General features: G+C 54.7%; 1 protein-coding gene across 2 annotated transcripts in view; it reads right to left on the bottom strand.

Annotated features, from left to right (window-relative positions):
* Positions 1 to 3,671: 3,671 nt before the first annotated feature.
* CTNNBIP1 (catenin beta interacting protein 1) overlaps positions 3,672 to 22,938 on the bottom strand; it is a 44,077-nt gene continuing 24,810 nt past the window's right edge. For both annotated transcript variants that reach the window (XM_039842281.1, XM_039842282.1), the window contains 3 exons: positions 22,790 to 22,908; positions 22,055 to 22,145; positions 3,672 to 6,105 (listed from right to left, as the gene is read on the bottom strand). In XM_039842281.1, coding sequence (XP_039698215.1) covers positions 6,047 to 6,105; positions 22,055 to 22,145; positions 22,790 to 22,885 — 246 coding nt within the window. In that variant the 5' untranslated portion in view covers positions 22,886 to 22,908 and the 3' untranslated portion in view covers positions 3,672 to 6,046. The remainder of the gene's footprint in view (positions 6,106 to 22,054; positions 22,146 to 22,789; positions 22,909 to 22,938) is intronic.

Raw genomic sequence — 22,938 nt, 5'->3', positions numbered from 1 at the left:
GAGGCGGCTCCGTCAAGGGATCCTCTGGGCCCTTTCATCCTCATCCGGAAAGCGGTTAACAAGCACCTGATTGGACCTGGGGCTCTATCTCCACCGGGAGCTGCGGGCAGGGCCTTGCTCTGCATCGCTTACGAGCAGAGAGGATGGGGGTAGGGGACATCATCACGATGACTTGAGGATGACCATATGTGCTGACTCCCCGCTGTGGGCAGGTCACTCGGTAAGCTCTTCATATGCATTATCTCTCTCATTAATTCTCGGCAACAGCCTTATGGGATAGATGCTTTTGTTTTTCCTTTTTCCAATAGTTAGATAATTCGCCCCAAGTCACATAGCTGCCAAGTGGCAGGTCCAGACTTCGATCGCACCAGCTGGCCTCTAGAGTTCTTGCTCTGAGCCGGAATGTCTCCCCAGCCCCCAACTACATAAAGACATAAAGATGATACAGTGGGAGTGAATGGTATAGACAGAGGGTGAAGAAAGAATAATGCTTGACTAGGCTTTTGCTGGGTTCAAAGCAGTTTTGTGTAGTTTGTCAAATGTACAATTGTTTTATTATTATTATTCCCATTTTATGGGTGAAAAGACTAAGGCTGAGGCTTGCCCAAGGACTCAGAGGTCACAGTAGGGAGGCAGGGTTCCAAACCTGGCTGTGGTCCCCAAATTCAGAGCTCTTTTGCTGACCTTACTTGGGGACAGGTGTGCTTCCAGGCCAGACTGCCAGATGCTGACTATGAACAGGAAGAGTCAGTATAGAGTGGAAGAGCAACTTATTCTAGAAAAAACAGCTTAGCCTGGAGGAGAACTGCCAGGTCCCCACAGGGAAGCATGAGCAGGTGACAGGTGAGGGGCAGGGGTCAGAATGGCCAGCTCCAGCGGGCCCCATGAGTCAGTGGGAGACCAGCTTATGCTCCATCTGGGAGAGCGGCAGTTTCATTCTATTGTTCTGGGCTGGCCCGAGGACCCCGCACAGGGTTAACCCACCTGACGAAGGTTCATTAACAACCTACTACAACCAGATGTGATGGGGCTTAGAGAACAGGGGCAAATTCCAGACTGGTTCTGGGGTCACAGAGCTGGCCGCGGAGCGGGGACTGGGCAACCTGGTGATGCAGGATTCACTCCCCACCCCACCCCGCCCCCTCCTGTCAAAGCTTCAAACACAGAGTCTGGGGTTGGACACCGTGGGTCCAAGTCCTGGCCGTACTTCGCTGACCTTCAGCGAACTACATAACCCCTACTTTCTCATCTGTGAAATCACATACTTACCTCACACACGACTAAAGATGGTGCAGATAAACTGCTACGCACCTGCACGCAGGTAGCACCCAGTACGCATTTGCTGCGTTAAGACAGACACGGAGACACCTGCAGAAAAGATGTTTGTGAAAACCCACCCCCTTCCACAGCCAAGGCCACGGGCCAGGAGGCAGAATGTCCCCTGCAGAGGCTATGCCGGTGGGGTGGGGCTCCCACAGGTGTGCAAACAAGGTGGCCACCTGTCGCACACTCTGCTCCTTCCCTGGGGAGGAGGCCCAGGCAGAGTGGGGTGCGGCTTTCATCAGCAGCTCTCCTGACCTCCCTCCCTGCCCCGCAGGCCTGGCAAGGCACCCATGGGAACCCACCCGTGAGGGGTGGCACCAGTGTCGAGGAAAAAAGTGAAGGCAAGGCACTGGCTCATATGCAGAAAGCATTTCACTACCTTTGCCTCTCGAGGAGGACTTTCTTTAAATTAGGACTAGCAGCTTGGTCCACCAAGCCCCCTGATCTCCTTAACACCAGCCGTTGGCCCAGGAGAGAAAGTTCCTTCACTGGACAGAGAAGTGTTTTCTAAACATGGCCTCAGGTTAGTCTGGGTCTCCTTCATTCTCCAGGAGAGGGAGAGGAGCAGGTGGCCCCCAGCAAGGGAGTGGGGGAGGGGACCTGCCCAGGAAGGCAGGGCGGGCGGGTGGTGGCAGGGTCCCCTAGGGCCCACAGAGCTCCTGCTCCGAAGCTGGCTCCCATCCGCACCACCGAACCAGGTGCCACGGAGAGATCGGTTTTCACTGCTACAAAGGGTCCTTCCTGTTCCCAGGCTGGAGCAGCCTGGCTTCTCACAGCTGCTTTACACCTGCAGGGTCAGGGAGATGATGCCCTCCGTTCATTCTCCCCACCCTCCTCCCAGGGCTGGGAAGCACCAACAAATGGCAGGGGGCCTACCTTGCTCCTCAGCTGGGCCAGACCCCCCACCCCAGGCCCAGCCTGCCACACACTCCCACCACCCCCGCCCCTGCTGTCTCTGGCCTCAGCAGTCCATATCCTGTCTGTTGGGGTCATTCCTGGCTGCAGGCACCAGCACTTAGGGAGGTGGACCCAGCAGGTTGCTTGCTGTGTGGGCTGAGGGACCCTGAAAGACCCAGCACTGTCCCCAATGTTTTCCCTTTGCCTGCTGAAGTGGCCCCACTCATCTTTCCTGTGTGGCCTAGTTCCCATTAGAGACCTGGGGAGTTAGACTGCTCTGGAGACTCCTCCCTCCCAGCTCCACTTCCCTCTCTGCTGGGGGCTGGGCAGGTGGGAAGAGCTTAGAAGAGCTGATTACCTCTAAGGCTAACTAACTACGGTGCCACTCAGAACACTGGGTGGGGGTAGGGGAATCCTACAGATAACGCGAGCCCTTCATATGTGTCTTTTTCATTTTTGGCTAACATAGCTGTCTTGCTTTATCTTTCAATAACTGTAAACTCCTTCCTGGAAAAGGAAGTTAAAGAGAAAGACAGACCAACTCAATATAAGAATGAACGTAAGTAGCTCGAAGATGGAACGCGCTATCTTGTGAGGTAGTGAGTTCTCCAGTCCTCAAGACTATTCAAGCAAAAGTGGGACAAGACCTTTTCAGAGATGTTTCAGAGAGGCTCACACATCTGGCCACTGCATGGGCTACTGGACAACCTCTAATATCTCTCCCAACACTAACACTGAATGATGTCCACTGTGCCTGCCTTCGCTATACTGTATAAACCTCATAGCATTTAGCACCCAATGAAACTCTTTGTAAAGGAAACATAAGTGGTGAGTCCCCGTAAATAGGAAAACAAACAAACAAACAAAACCTAAATGGGATGATGAAGGGTGAAAATGAAAAATTCTAGAAAATGCTTCCAAAGCAAAAATTCCTAAAGCATGGATGAGCTCAGCTTCCAAACCTGAATTATACCCGCACACCAGTAAGCCTTCCACTTCCAGGATGATGGGAGAGATGGGTGTTCTGTATGAGCTTTTGTTATAAGCATTCTCAGAACCACTGCCATCGCATAGGATGTTGGGGTGTTTAGGATGAAAGGGTCCCCACACCCTTACAGGGTGCTCAGTGTCTGCTCAAGAGCATAGGGGGTGATGTCGCCTCTGAAAGTTACTGACGTCAGTTCTACCTAGGATGACATCTGGAATCTCCAGGTCAGAAAGGGGGCTGGGCCTTCCTACAGACCTGTCAGCTGAGCCGGGCGGGTCTGGAAATTCTTTCAGACCCTGACTGAGCTCCACTCCAGATCATGGACAATTAAACGAGCAAACTGGTCTTCTCATCCCTCCGTGGCGCCTCCCTGGGGAGGGAGGGACCCTGCAGCACAGCCCAAGTGACAAGGAAATCAGTGAATGCACCTAACCGTCAAGAGAGGTAACAGTTCACGCGCCAAGCTATTAAAAATCTTTATTGTTAAGTTTTTTTCTCCAACAGATATATTTTTAGTTGAAATAAGAAGCCACAGCAACACTTTCACTTTTCTTCTTCAGAAGATGAGACAGATCAGGGCCATCACTGTAACAAGAGGAAGGCCCATGACCTTGACAAGGACAGGCTGGGGCAGAAAACACACTGTGGGCTTGGACACGGACCCTTTATGGGAGCTACAGGTACACAGAGAGGGGGCAGCCAGCAAGGCTGGCATCTAAACAGATGTCACAACCTGCGAGAGAGGGAGACTGAAATAACTCACCTTTCCCCAGGGGCTCGGCTGGAGCTGCAGCCACTGAGCTGAGAGTGAGTGTGCACGTGAGTGTGTGTGTGTGTGTGTGTGCTCACACATGCACATGCACACACACACTGCCCCCTGGAGGAAGATGCTCTCGGCCCCTGCTGGGGTCCCCACAGTCCTCAGGTCAATGGCCTTTGCAGTTAATGGTCAGCTACCAGGGCCAGGGGCCCATGTGTGGAGGAGGGCACAGTGTCTAGGCCGTGACACACGAGTCCTCCTTCTGGGGCAAGACTCGGCAGTGTGAACCGCCCACTGACCGCGGGGCTCTCCAGGGCTCAGGCCTAGGACACGCTGGCGTTCAACTCCTGTGGTCCACGATGGCCCCGAGCCCGGAGAAGGGGAAATTCGGCTCTGAGAGCTTTCTTCTGGCTCTAGGTTCCCAGGGCAAGAAGGGGGCCTCAGCCGCCTACCTCGGGGGGAGGGTGGAGGCTTCCCCAACCTGAGGCCTGCTTCTTTCTCTACCTCCCCACCCAGATTCCACTCTTGTGGGACACGTAGGGAGAAGGGCAGGCTGCCTCCAAGGGAAGTGGGGAGGGCAGGTGGGAAGACTTGGGGTGCTCACAGCCATTCAAAGACCGCTGCTCTGTATTGTGTTTCTGGGGCCCCGGCGAGGGCCAGCCTGGTGGGCCTTACTCAGTGAAACACGTCATAAACAATACCGCTGTCCGTTCTAGGCCGACAGAGAGAGACCCGTCCGCAGGCAGTGCATTGAGGGGGACGGGCCTCATATGCGAGAACTCCAAGTGCTGGCCAGGACCTACCGGTCAGCAGCAGACCCCTCAGGAGCCCAGCTGGGGGAGTTCAGGGGGGTGGGTGTTTGGCTTTGTGAGCCAAGTTCGGGCCTTTGAGCCGGTTCCCGACTCCCTGGCAGAGATCTGGGCTACACTGTAGAGTCTCACTGCCCAAAGCAGCTCCTGCCCTTGACAGGAGGGACCCCCAGGTGAGGCCTCAGGAAGCTGGATACAGAGGAACGGTGAAAGGACAGAGCCGCCCAGTGCAGGCGCCTCTGCCAGCACCCGCGGGGGTGGGGGGTGGGGGGCGGGGCTGACGGAGGTTGAGCAAGTCCATTCTTGCCAAGGGAAGCTGGCTGGCTGCCCATTCCTGGAGGTGACGCACATAAATCTTGGCTGGCAGTCACCCTTTAAGCTCTAGGCTGCTCCTTCAGGACAACACAAACCTCCCTGGGAGCCCCGTTTTCCAGCTGCGGACCCTGCTGGGGGTCCTCCAGGTAGGTCCCCTTGCTGGTGAAGCCAGGGGTGGTCATTAAAGCAAATGCACTTTCCAGGTGGACTCCGGGCTGCAGAGGGTCTGCGTGCAGCAGATTTTGGGGGAGGCCATGGCAACGGGAGTCATGGGTGAGCCAATGGGAAACCAAACACACACCTCGAAAGCCAATCAAATGCAAACACAAACAAAGCATGTGAAAGCAGCAGCGAGCTCTTTGTGTAATAAATATTGCAAAGCGCACTTGGATTCTTTCCTTTTTTTCAAGTCAAATATAACAACCAATGTCCCAAACCCTGTTTTCAGTATTCAGATGAGAGAAGCTGTTGCTATCAAGCAGAACACCTGCAGCCAATCAAAGAAAAAAAAAAAACCATTTCCCATTAGCCAGCCAATCAAAATCCTTTTCCAGTTTGAGCAGCCAATCGGGACTCTTCACATTTCTAAAAAGTGACCTAAATAAAGCACCAGAGCTCGGAGAGCTTCCTGAGAAGCCATAAACCGAGGCGCAAATTTTTAAAAAAATAAGAGTCAGAAATAAAAATAAAAGGTTTCTGTTGGTCAAGATTTAAAAATAAAAAGGTTTCTTCCTGCAGCCAAACATGAGTCCATCCCTTTAAGCCAATCATAACTGCATCTCTGGTGTCTCCCTTGATGCCAGCCCGCTGAGTAGCCCTGAGGTGGGGTGGGGTGGGTGTGAGGGGGTGGGGGGCAGGGGGTGGGGAAGGTGACCTGCTGCCACTCAGCCGGCCAAGGTCCACACAGATCTCTGGGCCCTTGCCAGCTCCCAGGGTGTTCCAGGGGCTTTGCAGCTACTGCCTCCGGTCCTCGGTCTCCGACCTGGAAAATGCCATCACCACGTCCTCTGCACCTGCAGCAGGGGAAGAGAAATTGCGGGGTGGGCCTCTGGCATCGGGCTGCAACCTGGGACCAGGCGAGGAGGCTGTGACCCCTGGGCGCAGTGTAAGTCCAGCTTGGCAAGGTGCTTTCTGAGTATAAAGTGCTTTCAAGAAAGCCACCTCCCCTTTGGGCCCTCCCTGCAGCCTGGCCAGGAAATGTGCCAGCACCTTGTGGCAGGGCGCGGGGGAGAGGTCCAGAGGCTTGCTCAAGGCTACACAGCTGAGAGGTGAGCGTGAGGAGGACCCAGGGCTGCTGATCCTGGGTCAGGGTCTCACTCACATCCCTTGCTCCAAGGTCATCAAAGCCAGGGGCCCTTGGAAACCTCCCCTTTTTCTTAAGATTCTTGTTTCCATCCCTTTGGAGGCCCTTGCTCATTATGATTTCTAATAGCCATTCCTCTTCGCCCAAACCCAACACCTGCTCCAAGGAGCATAGCCAGGCGCATTTCCAGCCTGCAGCCAGCCAGGCTCCTATGAAGACAGATAATGGCCATAATCTTTATTATTGTTTTTTTTTTTAATCGTGGATTTGAGATTCAGGTCCAGGCACTCATGAAATCACTTCCTTTGTCTCGTTTTCCATAAGACAGGCTCTGACACGCATCCAGAAAAGGCAGGAGGGAGGAGGGAAAGCGCTTGAAATACTGACCGCCCCCCCCCACCAAAGCTGCTGGAGGAGGAAGGGGCTGGCTGAGGCGCAGACCCTGCAGGGCAGGTGAGCTGACGGGGGTCCCATGGTGCCTCCTGGGCCGTGGCCCTCCCTGAGTCCTGCCACTTTCTCCCCTTTTTCTAAAGGACGGTTCTTGGTTATGCCCAGAACAGTGACACTGCGCTGCTTGTGGCCTTTCCCACATCCTTCTCTTCTGTACTAACTGGAGGACTTCTCTAGGGAGGGCAAGATCCGGAGAGGGGACACTGAAAGGCCACGGAAGGGTGAGCCGCTGCGGGTGGTGTGCGGTGGAGCTTCTGGCCGGTGAAACGGGGTCAGGGGAGGGCAGGACTGCACCCTCGCCCTACCTCCCGAGTCGTGGTGCTGGCCGTCTCTGGCCACGCCACAGGGCAGTCTCCGCCTCACACTGGCAGCCTTCTCCTGACCCAGGAGCGGCCGGGGGCCTCACCGTGGGCGCCACAGGGATGCGGCAGCACAGAGACGCCTTCCATTCAGCACTGGCCGCGAAGTGGTGCGACCCTGCCTGCCACACCCCCTGCCCGGCCTTAATGGGGATCTGCTGCCGCCAGCCAGCTCCATTCCTGAAAAGGGGAGCACGCTTCCAGAAAGGAGCTCTGGTTGTCTGTCTCCTTGGGATGGGGCTCCTCTGCGTGGGAAGCCCCACATCTCCTTCTCTGGAACATTCTGTTCTCGCCTCAGTTCCAAGACCACGCGATACCACTGCAGGCAGAATTTTCCTAGCAACCACAGAGTCCAGGATTACGTCATACCCTGGGTGGCAGCTGAGCGGTTCCCTAACAGATGCCGCTTCCCGGAGTGCCGCCTCCCCAGCTCGCTCGTCAGTGGGGGGCTGGGGAGACCGCGAAACGGGAACTGTCAGCACACGAAGCCTCAGCTGCAAGGTGCAGAGGCCGCCTATTCGCGCCTGCCTCGGGGGCTTTCTCACAGGGACCTCGGGCCTCTGTGCTGAGCTGCAGGCACAGAAATAGCACTGGCTGCCCCAGGAGGGAACCGAGAGTTGACAGAGGGACTAGCCACTGAGTCCTTGGAATGGCCAGGGCTCCCCACAGCACAGCTGCCCAGTGTATGTCCCCAGACTACACTGAGCTGGGGAAGGAAGTGACCTCCTTAAGGTCACACAGGGATTCTGATGACTATTGAGCAAGACACCTGAAGCAGAGGATTTGCCTGTCCCACCCATGCCACACTGACAGCTGGTCCCCCGCCCTGGCTGGGTGGGGAAGGCTGGGAATCCATGGTCTCATTTAGGAGCCACCCACCCTGCTGCCGGAGCCAGGCGCAGACAGGGCCCACAGAGCTGCTGCCCATCCCAGGCCTGGTTCTGCTCCTCAGGGACCATGCTGTTTTCCAGGCTTCACCACAGAGATCCTCTTTCCTTGGGGCCCAAGAAGGCGCCGGCTCTTCCAGAGCATCCTCTGACCTATCCTTACCACCAGCTGGCCTGCCTCTCATCAGCCGACAAGGACCTGACTATGGACCTGCAGGCCGCTGGGCAAAGACTCACCTTTACCCAATCCCTTTCTCTACGAGATTTCGGCCAGTTACTTAACAGGGAGAGTGAGCTGCTCAATTACCATGATTCTAGCTGTTAGAGCTTTAGAGCCAGAAGGGACCTCAGAGGTTGATCACCACACTCCTCCTTCTCCTCTAAAGGAGCATGTGGTATCTCCCTTGGGTGCTCTCACTGTCCTGAAATCACAGGGCTCAGAATAGGAAGACACCGCAAAGAAGCCAGCAAGCCCAGCCCACTGCCTTTGGGTGGTTAGGCAGGTCATATCCCATTTTACAGATGAGACCGTGTCCACCTCTTTGGTCTGGATTCAGCCTCGGGGCTTCTGTTCGTCCCTCCCCACCACATGTAGGTAAGTGCAGGAGGGGAGAAACTGATCAGTCTCTCCTGCCCCTTACTCTCTAACACAGTAAAAGATAAAAATAGCTGAAATCAGATGAAAACACAAGGCAGAAGAACTACAGACCAGTATCTCTTATGAATATAGATATTCATAATATCTATGATATGCAAAAATACTCAACAAAATACTAGTAAACTGAATACAGCAACGTATAAAAATAATTGCATACACTGACCAACTGAGATTGATCCCAGGAATGCAAGGTTGGTTTAATATCTGAAAATCAATTAATGTAATATATCAGATCAATAGAATAAAGAAAACCAGATAATCATCTGAATAGACATAGAAAACACATCTGACAAAATTCAACAGCCCTTCATGATGAAACATCTAACACTAGGAACAGAAGGGAACTTCCTCAATCTGATAAGGGGCACTTACTAAAAACCCACTGTTGTTATCATACTTAAAGATGAAAGATTGAAAGCACTCCTCCTTTAAGATTAGGGACAAGAAAACGATGGCCACTCTATTTCTATTTAATATTGTGTTAAAGATTCTATCTAGGGCATTTAGGCAAAAAAAGAAAGAAAAGGCATCCAAATTGGAAAGGAAGAAATAAAACTATATTTGTAGGTGACATGGAACTTGTACATGGAAAATCCTAAAGAATCTACAAAGAAACTATCAGAACTAATAAACAAGTTAAACTTACAGGGGACAAGACCAAAATATAAAAATCATTTGTATTTCTGTACACTAGCAATGAACAATCTGAAAATAAAGAAAATTTTATTTACAATAGCATCAAAAATAATAAAATACTTAGGAGTAAATTTAATGGATGAAATACTCTAAAAAGCACAAAATATCATTGTTCAAAATATCATTGAAAGAAATTTAACACGATCCTTATCAAAATCCCAGCGGCTGCTTTTTGCAGAAATTGACAATCTGCTCCTAAAAGTTACATGAAAATGCGAAGGATCCAGAATTGCCGAAATAATATTGAGAAAGAAGAACGAAGTTGGACTCACACTTTTGAATTTCGAAACTTACTACAAAGCTATAGTAGACAAGTCTGGGTGGAATGGGCATAGGGTAGACATGGGGATCAACGGAACGGAACTGAGAGTTCAGAAATGAATCCTTGCATTTATGATCAACCGAGTTTTGACAACAGTGCCAAGGCAACTCAATGGGAAAAAACTGAATGAATGGTGCTGGACAACTGGATACTCACATGTAAAGGATGGAGTTGGACCTTTACCTCGTATCATGTACAAAAATTAAATCAAAATAGACCAATGATCTAAATATAGGAGCTAAAGTTATAAAACTATAGCTTTATATAAAGCTATAAAACCCTTAGAAGAAAACGTAAATCTTCATGACCTTGGCTTAGAAAATGGTTTCTTATCTATGACACTCAAAACATAAGTAACAAAAGAAAAAATAGATTATTTGGATTTTATCAGTTAAAAACTTTTATGCTTCAAAGGATACTATCAAAAAAGTAAAAAGGCAACTCACAGAATGGGATAAAAATATTGGCAATGCATATATCTTGTAAAGGATTGGTATCTGGAATATGTAAATAACATAACAATAATAACCCATTTTGAAAATGGGCAAAGAATTTGAATAGACATTTCTTCAAAGAAAATACACGAATAGTCAACAAGCACATGAAAAGATGCTCCATATCATTAGTCATCATGGAAATGTAAATCAAAACCACAATGAGATACCACTTCACACCCACTAGGATGGCTGGAACTGAAGAGACAATACCAAGCATTAGCAAGGATGTGGAGAAATCAAGCCCTCATATATTGCTGACAGAATGTCAAATGGTGCAGTTGCCAAGTCTGCTTTGCCCGCAGCCTTCTTCATCTCGGCAGATGGCTCCTCCATCTTCTAGTTGCTCAGATCAAAAACCCTGGGGTCTTCCTGATTCCGCCCCCTGCCCCCCACCCCCATATACACTCCACGTACAACACACAAGTGAATCCTATTGACTCTCCTTTCAAAATGTATCCTGATTACATTAGCATTTCCTCTATCGCCACCCTGGTCCAGACCACTACTACCCCTCGCTAGCCTCCTCTACCCGCTTTTCCTGGATCTCCCCACTTTGGCCCAATGGTCCATTTTCCACATAGCAGTCAGAAGGAAGTTCTAAAAACACAGGTCAGACACTGCCACTCCTAAAAGCTTCTTCCTGCAAGATTTCTCATCACACTCAGAGCAAACTCCAGACTGCACACAGTGACCTGTGGGACCCAGCATGATCTGGCCCCTGGCTGCCTCTTCATCTCCTCTGGCACTCTGCTCCGGCCACATGGGCCTCCTGGCTGTCCTCCAGGCACAAGTACCTTGCACCTCAAGACCTCTGCGCTTGCTGTTTCCCTTCCCCAAATCCATCTCATGGCTCTTGAACTTCACGCCAGTCTGTGCAGAGCCATCTCCTCAGGCCTTCCCTGACCGCAGCTTCTAAAACGGTGCCTCGTGCCGATCAGGGGGCGGTCGTGTGCTTCGCCACCCTCGACGCACTCCAGTCACATATCGACGTGACCTTTGTTTCCCCACTAGAAACAAAGGCGCTTTGCTATTCACTCACATGCTCACGGCCCTGGGAGAGCTCGCATGCTACAGGACGAATTGTATTTTACAGATGAAGAAACTGAAGCTCAGAGAGACAAAGCAACCCAGCGATTCAGAGGCAGGAGGAGGACCGGACACACACTTCAAAGTCCATGCTTTCACCGCCACTATGTACTCTGCCATTTGCTCTAAGGAGAAGGAAGTGAGTGGCCTGCCCAGTCACCAGAGCTGTGGCTTCTCAGACCTCTGGGTGGGGCTAGACCAATCCATCCGTCCCTATCGAAACAGAACCAAGACCCCGGCTTTAAAGACATAACGCCAAAGCGGCCCTGGCGTGCCTTGGTGAAAATTCAACACGGAACCCAGAAGGCCGACCTGGGAGTAGCCCTGGCCCCAGACTGCTGTCCCACCCCCGCCCCCTGCCCTGGCCTGGCCACTCTGCCAGACGCCTCCCTAGTCCCACGGCTCACCTGCTAGGGAAAGCAGGCGCTGGTGAGGGCGCAGCTCCCCGAACCCGGGCAGGGCACCCAGCAGGCCGCCCCATCCCACGCCCAGTGCCAGCTTTGCCTCTTAAACAGAGTCCAGTCAAGTGACTGGGGAGAGAAAAATGACAAATATGCAAGAGCTTAGAAGAGGGAAGCTGGCCCCTAGCCGGGGGTGGGAGACAGACAATGGGGTCACTGGTCTGTGTGCAAGCTCAGGACGAATTCACAACAGCCGCTTCCAAAGCGGGAACAGGCTCCACGCTCCGGCCCGCCCTTGGCCCACGGCCCGGCTGACCGACGGGAATCTGCACGCTGCTGTCAGGCGGTCCCGCTCACTCCGGGTGCGGGGCGCAGGGGGCAGTGTGGTTTGGAGAAAGCCCCCGGGGTGCCCGGGCACAACCCCCAGTGTCTGGAGAATCTCTTGGTATTTGAGGCTCTAAGTTAAAGGTCTTTTCATCGACACACTAGGCACCTCAATCTGTTTCCTGAAAAGCCAGAACATCGTCCTATTGGCCATGTGTTTATAGCCGGGTCAGTGACAGTGGGTGGAAAAGAAGAGAAAGAGGGACATGGAGCTGGCCGCAGCGCTGAGGCCAATGGGTGGGGCGCGAAAACTCAGTTTCCACTTCTTAGACCTGGTGGGGAGGTCCTAGTGGAGCCCCTCCCCCTTTCCAGAAACTTCGGGCTCAGTCCTGGAAAAGCACAGAGCCTGGAGCTCACAGGGAGCTGGGCTCAGGCCCCAGAGCAGACAACACAGCCCCCAACACCACCCTCCCTCTCCAGGAGGGACCCTGCGGGCGAGGAAGGAAGGGACGGCCTTGTCGCCCATGACATGAGGACCCTGCAGTTCCTGCGGTTTCTCAAAGCTCCAGGCTGCAGGGGGACACTCTGAGACAAGAGCTCTTCTAGCCCCGGGTGCTACAAAGTCCAGCCCAGAACTGGTGCTCACAGGTGGCCGGAAAGAGAACAGCCCCAGGGCAAGCTGCAGCCAAGAAACTGACACGGGTTTGGTCTCAAAGATTGGCCCAGGCCTCAGCCCTAGGGGAAAGCAAGGCCGAGGCGCTGGTGAGGGCGCAGCTCCCTGAACCCAGGCAGGGCACCCAGTGGGCCGCCCCATCCCACGCCCAGTGCCAGCTTTGCCTCTGTAATAGAGTCCAGGCCACAGTCCAGGACACAGCCCTGTACAGATGTCACTGGACAAAAGGGAGGACTCCCAGAATCAGCATCAGCCTGGGCGGGGGTACCGACATCTCTAGATTTGAAGCCATGGGCTCCTCCAAGCCCAGCCCCACACAAACACACGTTCTGGGACAACAGCCTCTTCGAAACCCTCACACCCCTCGCTGGCCTCTGGGGACAGGGATCTTGTGACCTCTTGACCTAAGGGGCCTAGTACCCTTACAAGGGTAAACCACAGAGGTCTGAGAAACTCAGAAATACAACCCTGAAATCCCAGTCTCCAAATTCCCACGGCCACTGGAGGCAGGAGACAGCAAAGGGAATTCACTTCGAAGCCGTCCGGGGAGCCCGGCCTGCCAGGCCCCAGCCATGCTCCATGCTCGCAGCTGGGGGCCGGAGCGGAAATGCGACCCCACCTCCCGATGCCCGCCCCGTTCTCTGACCGCATAGCTTCTAGTTGCGGTAACTCCTCGCCCTCTGAGCTCATTATCCTGCTATCAGAACCGAATCTCCCTGGCTACTGAGTGCTACAGTGGCTCAGCTACCAGCTCTGGGGAGATGGGCCAGGCAGCATGGCTCCTGGAAAATAGGTCCCCAACGCTCCTTTAAGAAGGAAAGTCTCCACGGGGATGAGGCTCAGGCACCACCCTGGACCAGGCCCCCCAGACGAATCCAGACCCGCTGGGTGGCATGTGCTGTTTTCAGCAGCTGCAGTCTAGGAGCCTGGGGGGTTCTATGTATATCAGCTCTGATGCCCAAAGTTCCCCCGGGATGGCTTTTACCCAGAGACAGCAAGACACTGGTTGCCATGGTGACAGCAGCCCTGATCCACCAAGGTCTCAGAAGCCAAAGCAGGCACCAGGCCTGGTGGCACCTACTGGGCTCCCGGCTGACAACCACATCACCAGGCACCCAAGCTGCTGGAAGGTGGGGCATGTGGGCCACGACGTGGAGTCGGCTCCTGGCAGGGGCGCCGGGCTTCCTGACGAGCCATCGAGGGCCCTCTGCGGGCTTGGGCTACTTTGGTGGACTCTGGAGTCCAGGGGCCTGGCCCTGCAACGCAGGGCGAGTCCAGGATGACGTCTGCAGCATCGAGTGCCACAAACAGCATCTGTGGGGTCATAACTTGGGTTCTACCACACCTGCTCTGCTCCATCCCAGACCAGCTCCCCGAAACTCATCTTCCCTAGTCCTGTACCCACTCCCCAAAACCCATCTGCTCTGCTCTATCCCAGACTGGCTCCCCCAAACCCACCTCGCCTCCTCCACACCTCTGCTGAGCCCAAGACACACACCCTACCTCTGGGGTTTGTCTTCCCAGACGAAGTCCCCATCCTTCTTACTCTAGTTCTTCAGTCTCCCCAAATGTAAGCTCCTTTAGACCCCAGAACTTGAAGAGAGGGCGCGGAAGCTGGGAGGAGTGGGTGGATCCCTCCAAGGGTCAGAAATGACTGGGCCTTCAAGGTCCTGTCAGTCTCAAATGCTAGTGGGCCTCACGATTGCCTTGGGGTTGTTCTGAATGCAGACTCCCAGGCTCGCCTGGCAGCCACTCTGATTCAGGAGGACTGGGGTGGGGCCTGGGAGTCTGCATTTCGGTAAGTGCCCTCGGTGATTCAGGTGTAGTGGTCTGTGGCCCACACTCTAAGAACTCAACGCTACAAACTGTCCCTTGAATTCTACTCTCCGCCCCTTAGCTACTGTCCCTTCCCGGCCAACATTCCAAAGGGGACGTGTCCTCCTGCCTGCTTCCATTTCCTCCCAGCCCAGGGCAATCTGCCTTCCAGCTGGGGCTCCACAGAAACTTCCACAAAAAGTCACCACTGACCTCTTAATTGCAAGCCCAGGGAACCCTGATAGTGAACCTGCTGACCTTCCCTCCTTCCAGAGCTCCCGTGCCCCCCACCCCTGCCGCTGTCCTCAGAGCTGTGTTGTGTGCCCCCCGCCCTCACTCTGCCTGCTTGGGCTCTGACTCCAGGGCGCATCTCACCCCAACTCACCACCTCACTCACCCACACCCAGGCCTCGTGCGGGCTCCCACCTTGCTCCAGAGCTCTGACCTCACTCTTGCCCCCGCCCGGACACCCACAGGCACCTCCTACTCGGAGCTCCCCTCCCTCCCTCTCAAACCAGGTGCCCCGTCCGCTGCGTCCTTGGTCTCAAACCCCACCCCACCTGTTCACCCAGCCTGCGGGTCTCATCCTAAATGTCCTGCCTCTGAAATGCACTGCATCACGTTGCAGCTGACATCACTGTGACCTTTGGCTGTTTTCCTGCCTTACCCTCTGCCCTGTGGCCTGCCCCCAGCACTCACCCTAGATGGAGGACAGTCCCCCACAGGCCTGTGGTGACCCCGTTAAGTCTTCAGAATAAACTCTGTTCTGAGCCCACTGGCTTTTATAGCCACTTACCACCCAATCGGCTACCGCCATACCGGTCTCTTCGGGAGACAGGAAGACACCCGATACTTGCACAGGCTGGGCAGGCTCCAGGGCCTCCCTCAGCCTATGACGTCCTCCCCCTAGTTTGCCCCCACACATTCCCACGTCCCCCCCAAGGCCCAGGCAAACAGCGCCTCCTCTCTGCGGCTTCCTAGGTGGGTTTCACTCACAGGGTGACCTGTGTGCCCAGAGCTTTACACAGCCGTTCCCGTGTCCACTCTGCTGCGCTGGCGGCTCGAGGGCGCGGACCATCCCCTGGCACTACGCCCGGCATGCAGATCCAGGGGCTAATGTGTCCCCTCACTGGAAGACACTTCTCTAAGGCGGAGGTCGGCCTCTCCCCGGGTGTCTGCAGGTTCACTGGAGCTGCAGGAGGAGGAGGCCTTTGTTCTCCGCTCTGAACAACAGAAGCCACAGCTCCTACGAGGGGAGGGTCGAAGCCGCTCTGCACAGGCCAGACCCAGAATGCCCAGCGGAGCCCCGGCCTGCGCTTCAGCACATTCCCTACCCTTTCTGGATTTTTTTTCCTTTTTCTGGGATACAAGTTATCACATAACCAGTCCTTTTGGTTGATTTTTCAGTTGGGTTCAATGTATGTCTGATTTTTTTGGCTCCATTTATTATTACCAGGTTAGAGGTAACTGTCATGGAAGTGTTGATTAAAGTGAAAAAAGATTAGTGTCCCATCCCATAGGCCGGAATTCTCCTGGGGCCTGACAGAGTTTGTTATCATCTGGAGCCTCTGGGAGAAGCCTGGGAGCCGCACGCCGGGAGAGAAGGGTCCCAGGACCCCCAGTGGACGGTCTGCACAGAGGAGCCTCTCAGAGACTCGCCTCCCCAGAGCTCGGCCCACACAGGGACCCAGCAAACCCCTGCTCTGAGCCAGAAGCTGGACTACAGGCTGAACACAGCACAGGCCCCGGACCCACGGGGCTAATGGACATAATATGACAATGGACACACAGACAGAAAGATCCACAGGCAGCTAAGGACGAGAGGAGGAGCCGCCACCGACCCCGGAAGGGGCCAGAGGGGGCTGCATGGAGGGTGCGGAAGAACAGGGGCTCGGAGGGTGTGGGAGAGGCTTCTGGGAAGAACGCTGGCTGTAAAATGGAGACGATGTTGCCAGCATCCGCACCCATGGGCCGCCGAGAGGGTCGAGTGGGGTGATCAACTGTGGCGTGCTATGCAATGGGTGGGCCATACCCTTGCAGCTGCTGGCTCTCTGCTGGTTTGCCGGTGACCATAGCTACTTTACCAAGGTTCCAGTGTAACCCTGAGACCAAATGACCTATTTTTGGCTCCCTGGCAGTATACCTTGGGACAGCAGCCTTGGCTTCCGAGGGGGAGAGCCAGCAGAGCCCTGAGACAGCCCAGCTGGCTCCGGGCTGGGGACCGTCCCTGGAAAGTCTCTTAGAGGAAGTGCGTGATGGGACGGAGGCTGGAATGGGCCCGAGGGGCCACCGCGCCAGCGCCGCAGCTCATAGGGCCAAGAAAGGAAGAGGAAGGACAGAGGTCCCGTAACGAAATGGACCATGCCTAGACAGCACCCTTCACAGCCCAGGGACACCCTGACAAGGGCCCACACGAAGCATCACACAGGATGACAGCTCTGCAGGCGGCTGGCCACAGGGAAGCCTTTGCAAAGTGCATCAGGGACCTGGGACTGGCACTCCTGGGTGCCCTGTGCCCCTCTGTGGTGCCCAGGTGGGAAGAGACAGAGCTCCCAGAGAAATGGCACATTCAAAAGTGCTGCAGGGCCCGGAATACCAAGGCAATAGAAAACTTCTCCAAATTTTTTCTGTGCCTCCTAAAATACATTAACTGCCTAAATCACACCTGTTCCTCAGGTAAAACATGCCCTGCGTATAGCTCGTAAGCCACTTCTAGAATTTTCCCTAAAATAAATGATGATTTATACTCAAGGATGTTCCATGTTTGCCACACCCTGGACCCAGCCATGAGCTTCTTACTTGACCTCTCCGGGCCTGCCACCTCATCCTGAAGATGGGATGCATGACAGCACCTGCCCCACAGGGCTATCTCGAGGGTTCACTGGGATAATCTTTGTATGCTGCTTCACAAGGAACCTGGCTCATAGAAGGAGCTCAACGTTTAATATTATTATAATTAATAGCAAAAATGAGAGACAAATGTCCAACAGTAAAGGACTGGTGAAAAACCACGGTACAGTCATATGGCTGCATATTACGCAATTGCCAAAATGTTTTCCTGAAAATTGTTTAAGAACTTTGTAAAATTATCAGAAGTAAAAAATGGAAGTTAAAGTGAATATCAAAATGTTTATACTGGATAGTCCCAACTTTATGAGGGAAATACATCCATATTTTTAAAAGGCTGATGGGAAATTTAACGAAAGGTAATAGTGGCTACGGCTAGTGGTAGGATTCGATCCTTAAAGCGCTGCAGCTGTTTCTGCCATTCCCCGGTTTTCTACAATGACCGTGCATTATTTCATAGCCAGGGAAAACGATCTATGTGTGTTACGGAGAGAGCAGCGCAGGCGGTAAGAAAGGAATGAACTCAGCATTCTGTCGCGCCTGCTTTGGAAGCCACAGCTGGGCCTTCCCAGCAAGGTGACCTTCCCAGAGAAGTATTGATTTCCTTTGATTCAAAGTCAGTCCTGCCTGGCTGTCAGCTCCGCCCAGCTACCCTTGGAGACCAGGAGACAGTGCTCAGAGAACTGACTCTACGTTCCTCCCTTCCTGAGGGACCATGGGCTCCCAGCCCCATACATAAACATGAAGAGGAAGCCACAGTCCCAAGATCAGGGAACTTGGAGTTTGTCAAGAGACAGACCAGGAGACGGTGTGGGCAGCAGCACAGCAGAGGTGCACGCGTGAGCAGGAAACTGCAGGAGGGCCTGGCCTGGCCTGGCCTGGCCTGGCCTGGGGAAGACAGAGGAGGGGGTGTGCGGTTAGGGCTGGGCTCTGGGCAGGTGAGAGGCAAATGCGGAGGTAGAAAGGCATGGACACACACTGCAATTTTATCTTCACGGCAGTAGGAAGCCACTGAAAGATTCTGAGTAAGGGAGAGATCTGCTGATGCAGCCTTCAAAAGGCCCTCTGGCTGTGGGGTCGAGAGTGCACTGCAGGGGGCAAGATGAGAAGTCGAGGTGCCAGTTGGGAGCTGTTTGCAGGGCTCAGACCAAAATGGGTGTTCAGATGCAGCCGATCTGAGGAGCATTATGGCAGGAGAATCAAAGGACTTGGTAACTTACGAGACATCTGGGGAAGACGGGACTGAATGGTGGGTCCCCAGGACACTGGGTATGTGGGGGGTACATTCATCCTGAAAGAACAGGGCAAAGGGAGGTGGTGAATGTGGCTCTGCTGAGTGTGGGACATCTGTGACAAGACGGTCAGCAGAGACTCGCACACAGAGTTCTGGGGTCAGGACAGGGCTCTGTCAAAGTCACGGGAGTGCATGTGGCCTTCTAGAAAGAGCACGTGAGACTGAGAGGCAAGAGGACAGAATACAAAAAGCAGCAGCATGATGAAGGGAAAGGAGATGCTGGCAGGGGGAATGAGCAGAGGTGGAAAGTGGGGAGGAGCAGGCCGAGAGGCTGGGGGAGGAGGGAGGTGTGCATCATGGGAGAGGAGGGAGGAGGAGGGCTTCCGTAAGGAGGCTGTCACGGGTGGTCTCAAGCAACAGAGGCCAGGCAGGTCCGCCGTTCAGTTCAGCGCTAGGGGACCACTGGGCCTTCTACAGGAACCATTTAGTGAGCCCCGAAGCTGCAGACCCACACTCTGGGGCCCTCTACAGGAACCATTTAGTGAGCCCCGAAGCTGCAGACCCACACCCAGCAGATATTGGACACAAGTCCACCAAGGGAAGAACAGGATGGGGAGGTGGGCAGCGAGGCCTGGATGCAGGGTGAGGGGCCAGCCTGCAGTACGCCCCTCTGCTCCGTGGGTCTGGGGACGGCAAGCAGTGCCCCCGGCACCAGACCCCTCCTAACTCGAAGGGGAAGTGTGCGCGGTGGAGGGCAGGACCCCAGGACCACCGCCACACGCTGACTCATCGGTTGGGCAGCCTCAGGCCCCCTACCGAGGAGAGCGGGAATAGCAATTGGTAAGAGCGGCCAGCACCCAAGGAGGGGAGCTCGGCGGGCATTCGCTGAGAGACAGTGCCACCTAATGGCAGGAGGCACTCACACCAGGCTTCTGGCGGACGGTCACGCCCATCACCCTGACTGCTCCTAGGCCTTCGGGGGCCTTTCATGCTGGAGTCCCGCGCACTGGAAGCAATGATCCAGGGCTTTTGCCATCTGGGCAGCACCGGAGACTCTGATAGCAGCATACCTGTGGCACTAGCTGAGGTCGGCTCTGCCAACAGAGAGGGCAGGCTGTCTAGAATTTCAGCCGAGACCCATCTGGCGCCACGGCAAGGGCAGAAGCGGAAGGTCCTGCTCTGAGGTCTGCATCTCCTGGACCGCACTGGTTGCTGTTTTGTTGTTGTTACTGTGCGTTTGTTTGTGGTATCTTCGGGTACACCGAGAGAATAATGGCATACTTGTGAAGCTCCTCCAGGCACAGCCACCCCCGCCCCAACTCACAGTCCACGGGAATTCTGGGGCTTTCTGCGGCTTTCCGCATTGCGTGTCTTCCAGGGAAGTTTAGGTCAGAGGTGACCATGGAGGTGAGGGGCAGCATGAAGGACACCCCACCAGCAGAGAACCACTTCTGCCACCAGCCTCCCCAGAGACTCTCTGCTGGCTCGAGAGACAGACATGTCTGAAGCCAGCCTGGCTGTCCTGGGGACACCCCACACTCACGAGGGCCTGGCTTCTGGGGCCCACATGGTCATAGCCACAAGCCCATGACTCACTCCTGACTGCTCAGCAGTTTCAGGCCAGGTGAGGTCACCGTGACCTCCTTAAACTACTCGACAGAGCTCATTTTTTTTATTCTTAACTGTTGGTTTTAGCTAAGCGAGATAAAATCTCATTAAAAAAAAAACCTTTTAAAACTTCCTCTTATTACAAAAGAAATGTGTATCGAACATTAAAAAATTAGTTTTACAAAAACGTGTGGCTTGGAAAGTGAAAGCCCCTTAGAAGCTCTACTCTCTAGTGAAAGTTTCTATTTAACAGCCTGGTACATATCTTTCAGCTATTTTTTTCTATACACGTACACGCGTGAGTGGGGGGGGGTGTATGTGCTGTTCCCTATACTGCCATTTAGTTCTACAACCTATTTTGACTTCTTCCATTAAGAGCAATCTTCTAGAGGCATTCTTACCACCCCAGCTCAAGTTCAGGTTAACTCAGTGACCCAAGACCAGGGTGGGAGAAAAGGTAATTCCCCAGGGACTCAGAAACCTGAGGGCTTCAGGTAGATATGGTTCGGCAGCCAGGGGAGAGGGACCTGGGTGAGAAACCCAGATCAGCCTGGAAGAGAAGAGGGCTCTCCAGAAAAAAGGTCCCAGGCTGGGGCAGGGGCACACGCCACACCCCTTATTTCTCCCCAGCTCCCAGAACAGGCTGCCATACGAGTGCAGCTCAGGCGAGCTATGCACGGCGAGGGGCTGTCCCAGGGAGCTGCCTGAGCCACAGGGACGTCCTGTACGTTTCTGCTGAGTTGGGTGCACAGGCTGGGTCATGCCCAACGTCAGAGCTTGGGAACTGGGCCCTGTGCCAGGGCAGAGCCCTGTGACATCCAAGAGAACAAGGGCAGCTTCAAGACAAGCAGCCCTATGTGCCAGACCTGCTCTCCTCCTCGGCCTCACGGATGGGCAAAGGCACCCTCCACACTCTGCTCAGGGGAGCCCCCTCCCATGGGATATGCCATGGGCCCCACCATCTTATGACCAATGATTCAGACTAAGGGTAATTAGAATGGAGAAAAGGACTGGATACAGATGCTGGTCAGGGTAAGCCTTCCAGAAAGGGAGAGCCCATGAGTGGCTGGCAGGCTCCTGCTGCTCCGGGACAGACAGCGACACACCCAGAACCCATTTCCAGAGTCGGGCTGCAGGTCTGCACCTCAGGCCCCCTGGGGACTGGCTGCATGGCCCAGGGCAGTAACTTGCTGCTTCTGAACCCGGTTCCTTGCCAGTTAAGTGGAAATAATACAAACAGTAGCTATCTACAATTAAGTGAAATGACATGTATCAAGCACTTAGTACATGCCTGCCAGCCAATATACACAAATGTCACCCACTACTATTATTATGACGGGTTGAGGGCACCTCAAAAAGAAATAACTCTCAAAAAGAAATAACTCTTGAGGGCACACAGAGACTTCCAGGGCTGTTGGGGCCTCCACTCTGGGCACTGCCAGGAACACCCCAGCCACCACGTTGCCTAGCACGCAAGGGTGTCTCGCTGTGCCTGCACAGGGGCTGGGTGGGCAGGGGTCAGGCCAAAGGCTAAGGAATGTGACCCCCAGAGCCTGTGCAGTGAAGTGACAGGGGCCCCTAGACACCTCCATTTCTGCCTCCTCCAGGACCAGTTCCCAGGGCTCCTCCCTGGATGCGACCACCTGCCAGGTCTTGGCTCTGTGGGGCGGGGGGTCTGTGGACCCTCCTTGTCTGCCTGTCTGTCCCATGGACTGCCACCTAGGAGGGCTGGCGCTATGCTTTCTAAAGGGGCCATGAGCAGGTGCCTGGGAGGGCGTGGCCGGCCGTGGGCCCAGACTCACCCTGGTCGATGGGGTGCTGCGGCAGCTGGCTGAGCTGGCTGCTGGCCACCCCCGCGTAGGTGCGCAGGAACTCCTCCTCACTGGCCGTCAGCTGCAAGGGTGAGAGAGCGGCATGAGCGGCGGGCGCACGGCTCCTGAGGGCACCTGCCCAGGTCTGCGCGATCCCGGAGACGTGTCTCCTCCCTCGCTCCGCTCCCGGGCCCTCTATCCCCGAGATTTGACCCCTCAGAACCAGAGTGAGCACCCTCGCCCCCAAAACTTGGTTCCCGGGCTGGGCCACTGAGGGCAAACTGGGTTCCAGTGCAGTGCGGACCGGCAGGAAGACACAGGCCATGCTCCAGTAAGTGCCGCTGTGTATCTACTGCCCACTGGTGCCCATCCGGGCCAGAGCCCCAGGGGCGCCCTCCTGGGGGAGATCTCTTGGGGGTGGGGAAGGGGAGGAAAGGAAGGTGGGCCCTTAGAACTCTCCCTCAGCTGGCCCAAACTTAGTGAAGATGGGGAAGGTGTGGGGGGGTGGAAGGTGGGGGATGGGCAGGAAGACTGCCCCCGCAGTGCGCCCGGAACTGGACATGCTGGGCCCTGTGCCACATGAATTAGCCACAGAGCCAAACTACAGGCTCAGCATGCCCCCTCCCTGACCGCAGTGGCCACAGGAGGTGGCCACAGCCTTTGGTCTGCCCACAGCAGGCACTCCCCCGGGGGGCTGGGGCACGTCACCCACCGCACAGCACTCACGTTCGATCCCATCTTTCTCAGCATGAGCAGCACCCGGACCTTCTGCTGAACGTACACGTCCTCCGGACTCTTCCCGGGGGCCCCCTCGCGGTTCATGCCCTGGCCAGCTCTGGGGACTCCTGCAGAAGGCACACACGGGGAGGGGACAG

The sequence above is a fragment of the Pteropus medius genome, unplaced genomic scaffold (genome assembly GCF_902729225.1).
Source record: "Pteropus medius unplaced genomic scaffold, Ma_sr-lr_union100, whole genome shotgun sequence".
Taxonomy (NCBI): Eukaryota; Metazoa; Chordata; class Mammalia; order Chiroptera; family Pteropodidae; genus Pteropus; species Pteropus medius.
This window is presented reverse-complemented; position numbering and strand designations above follow the sequence as displayed.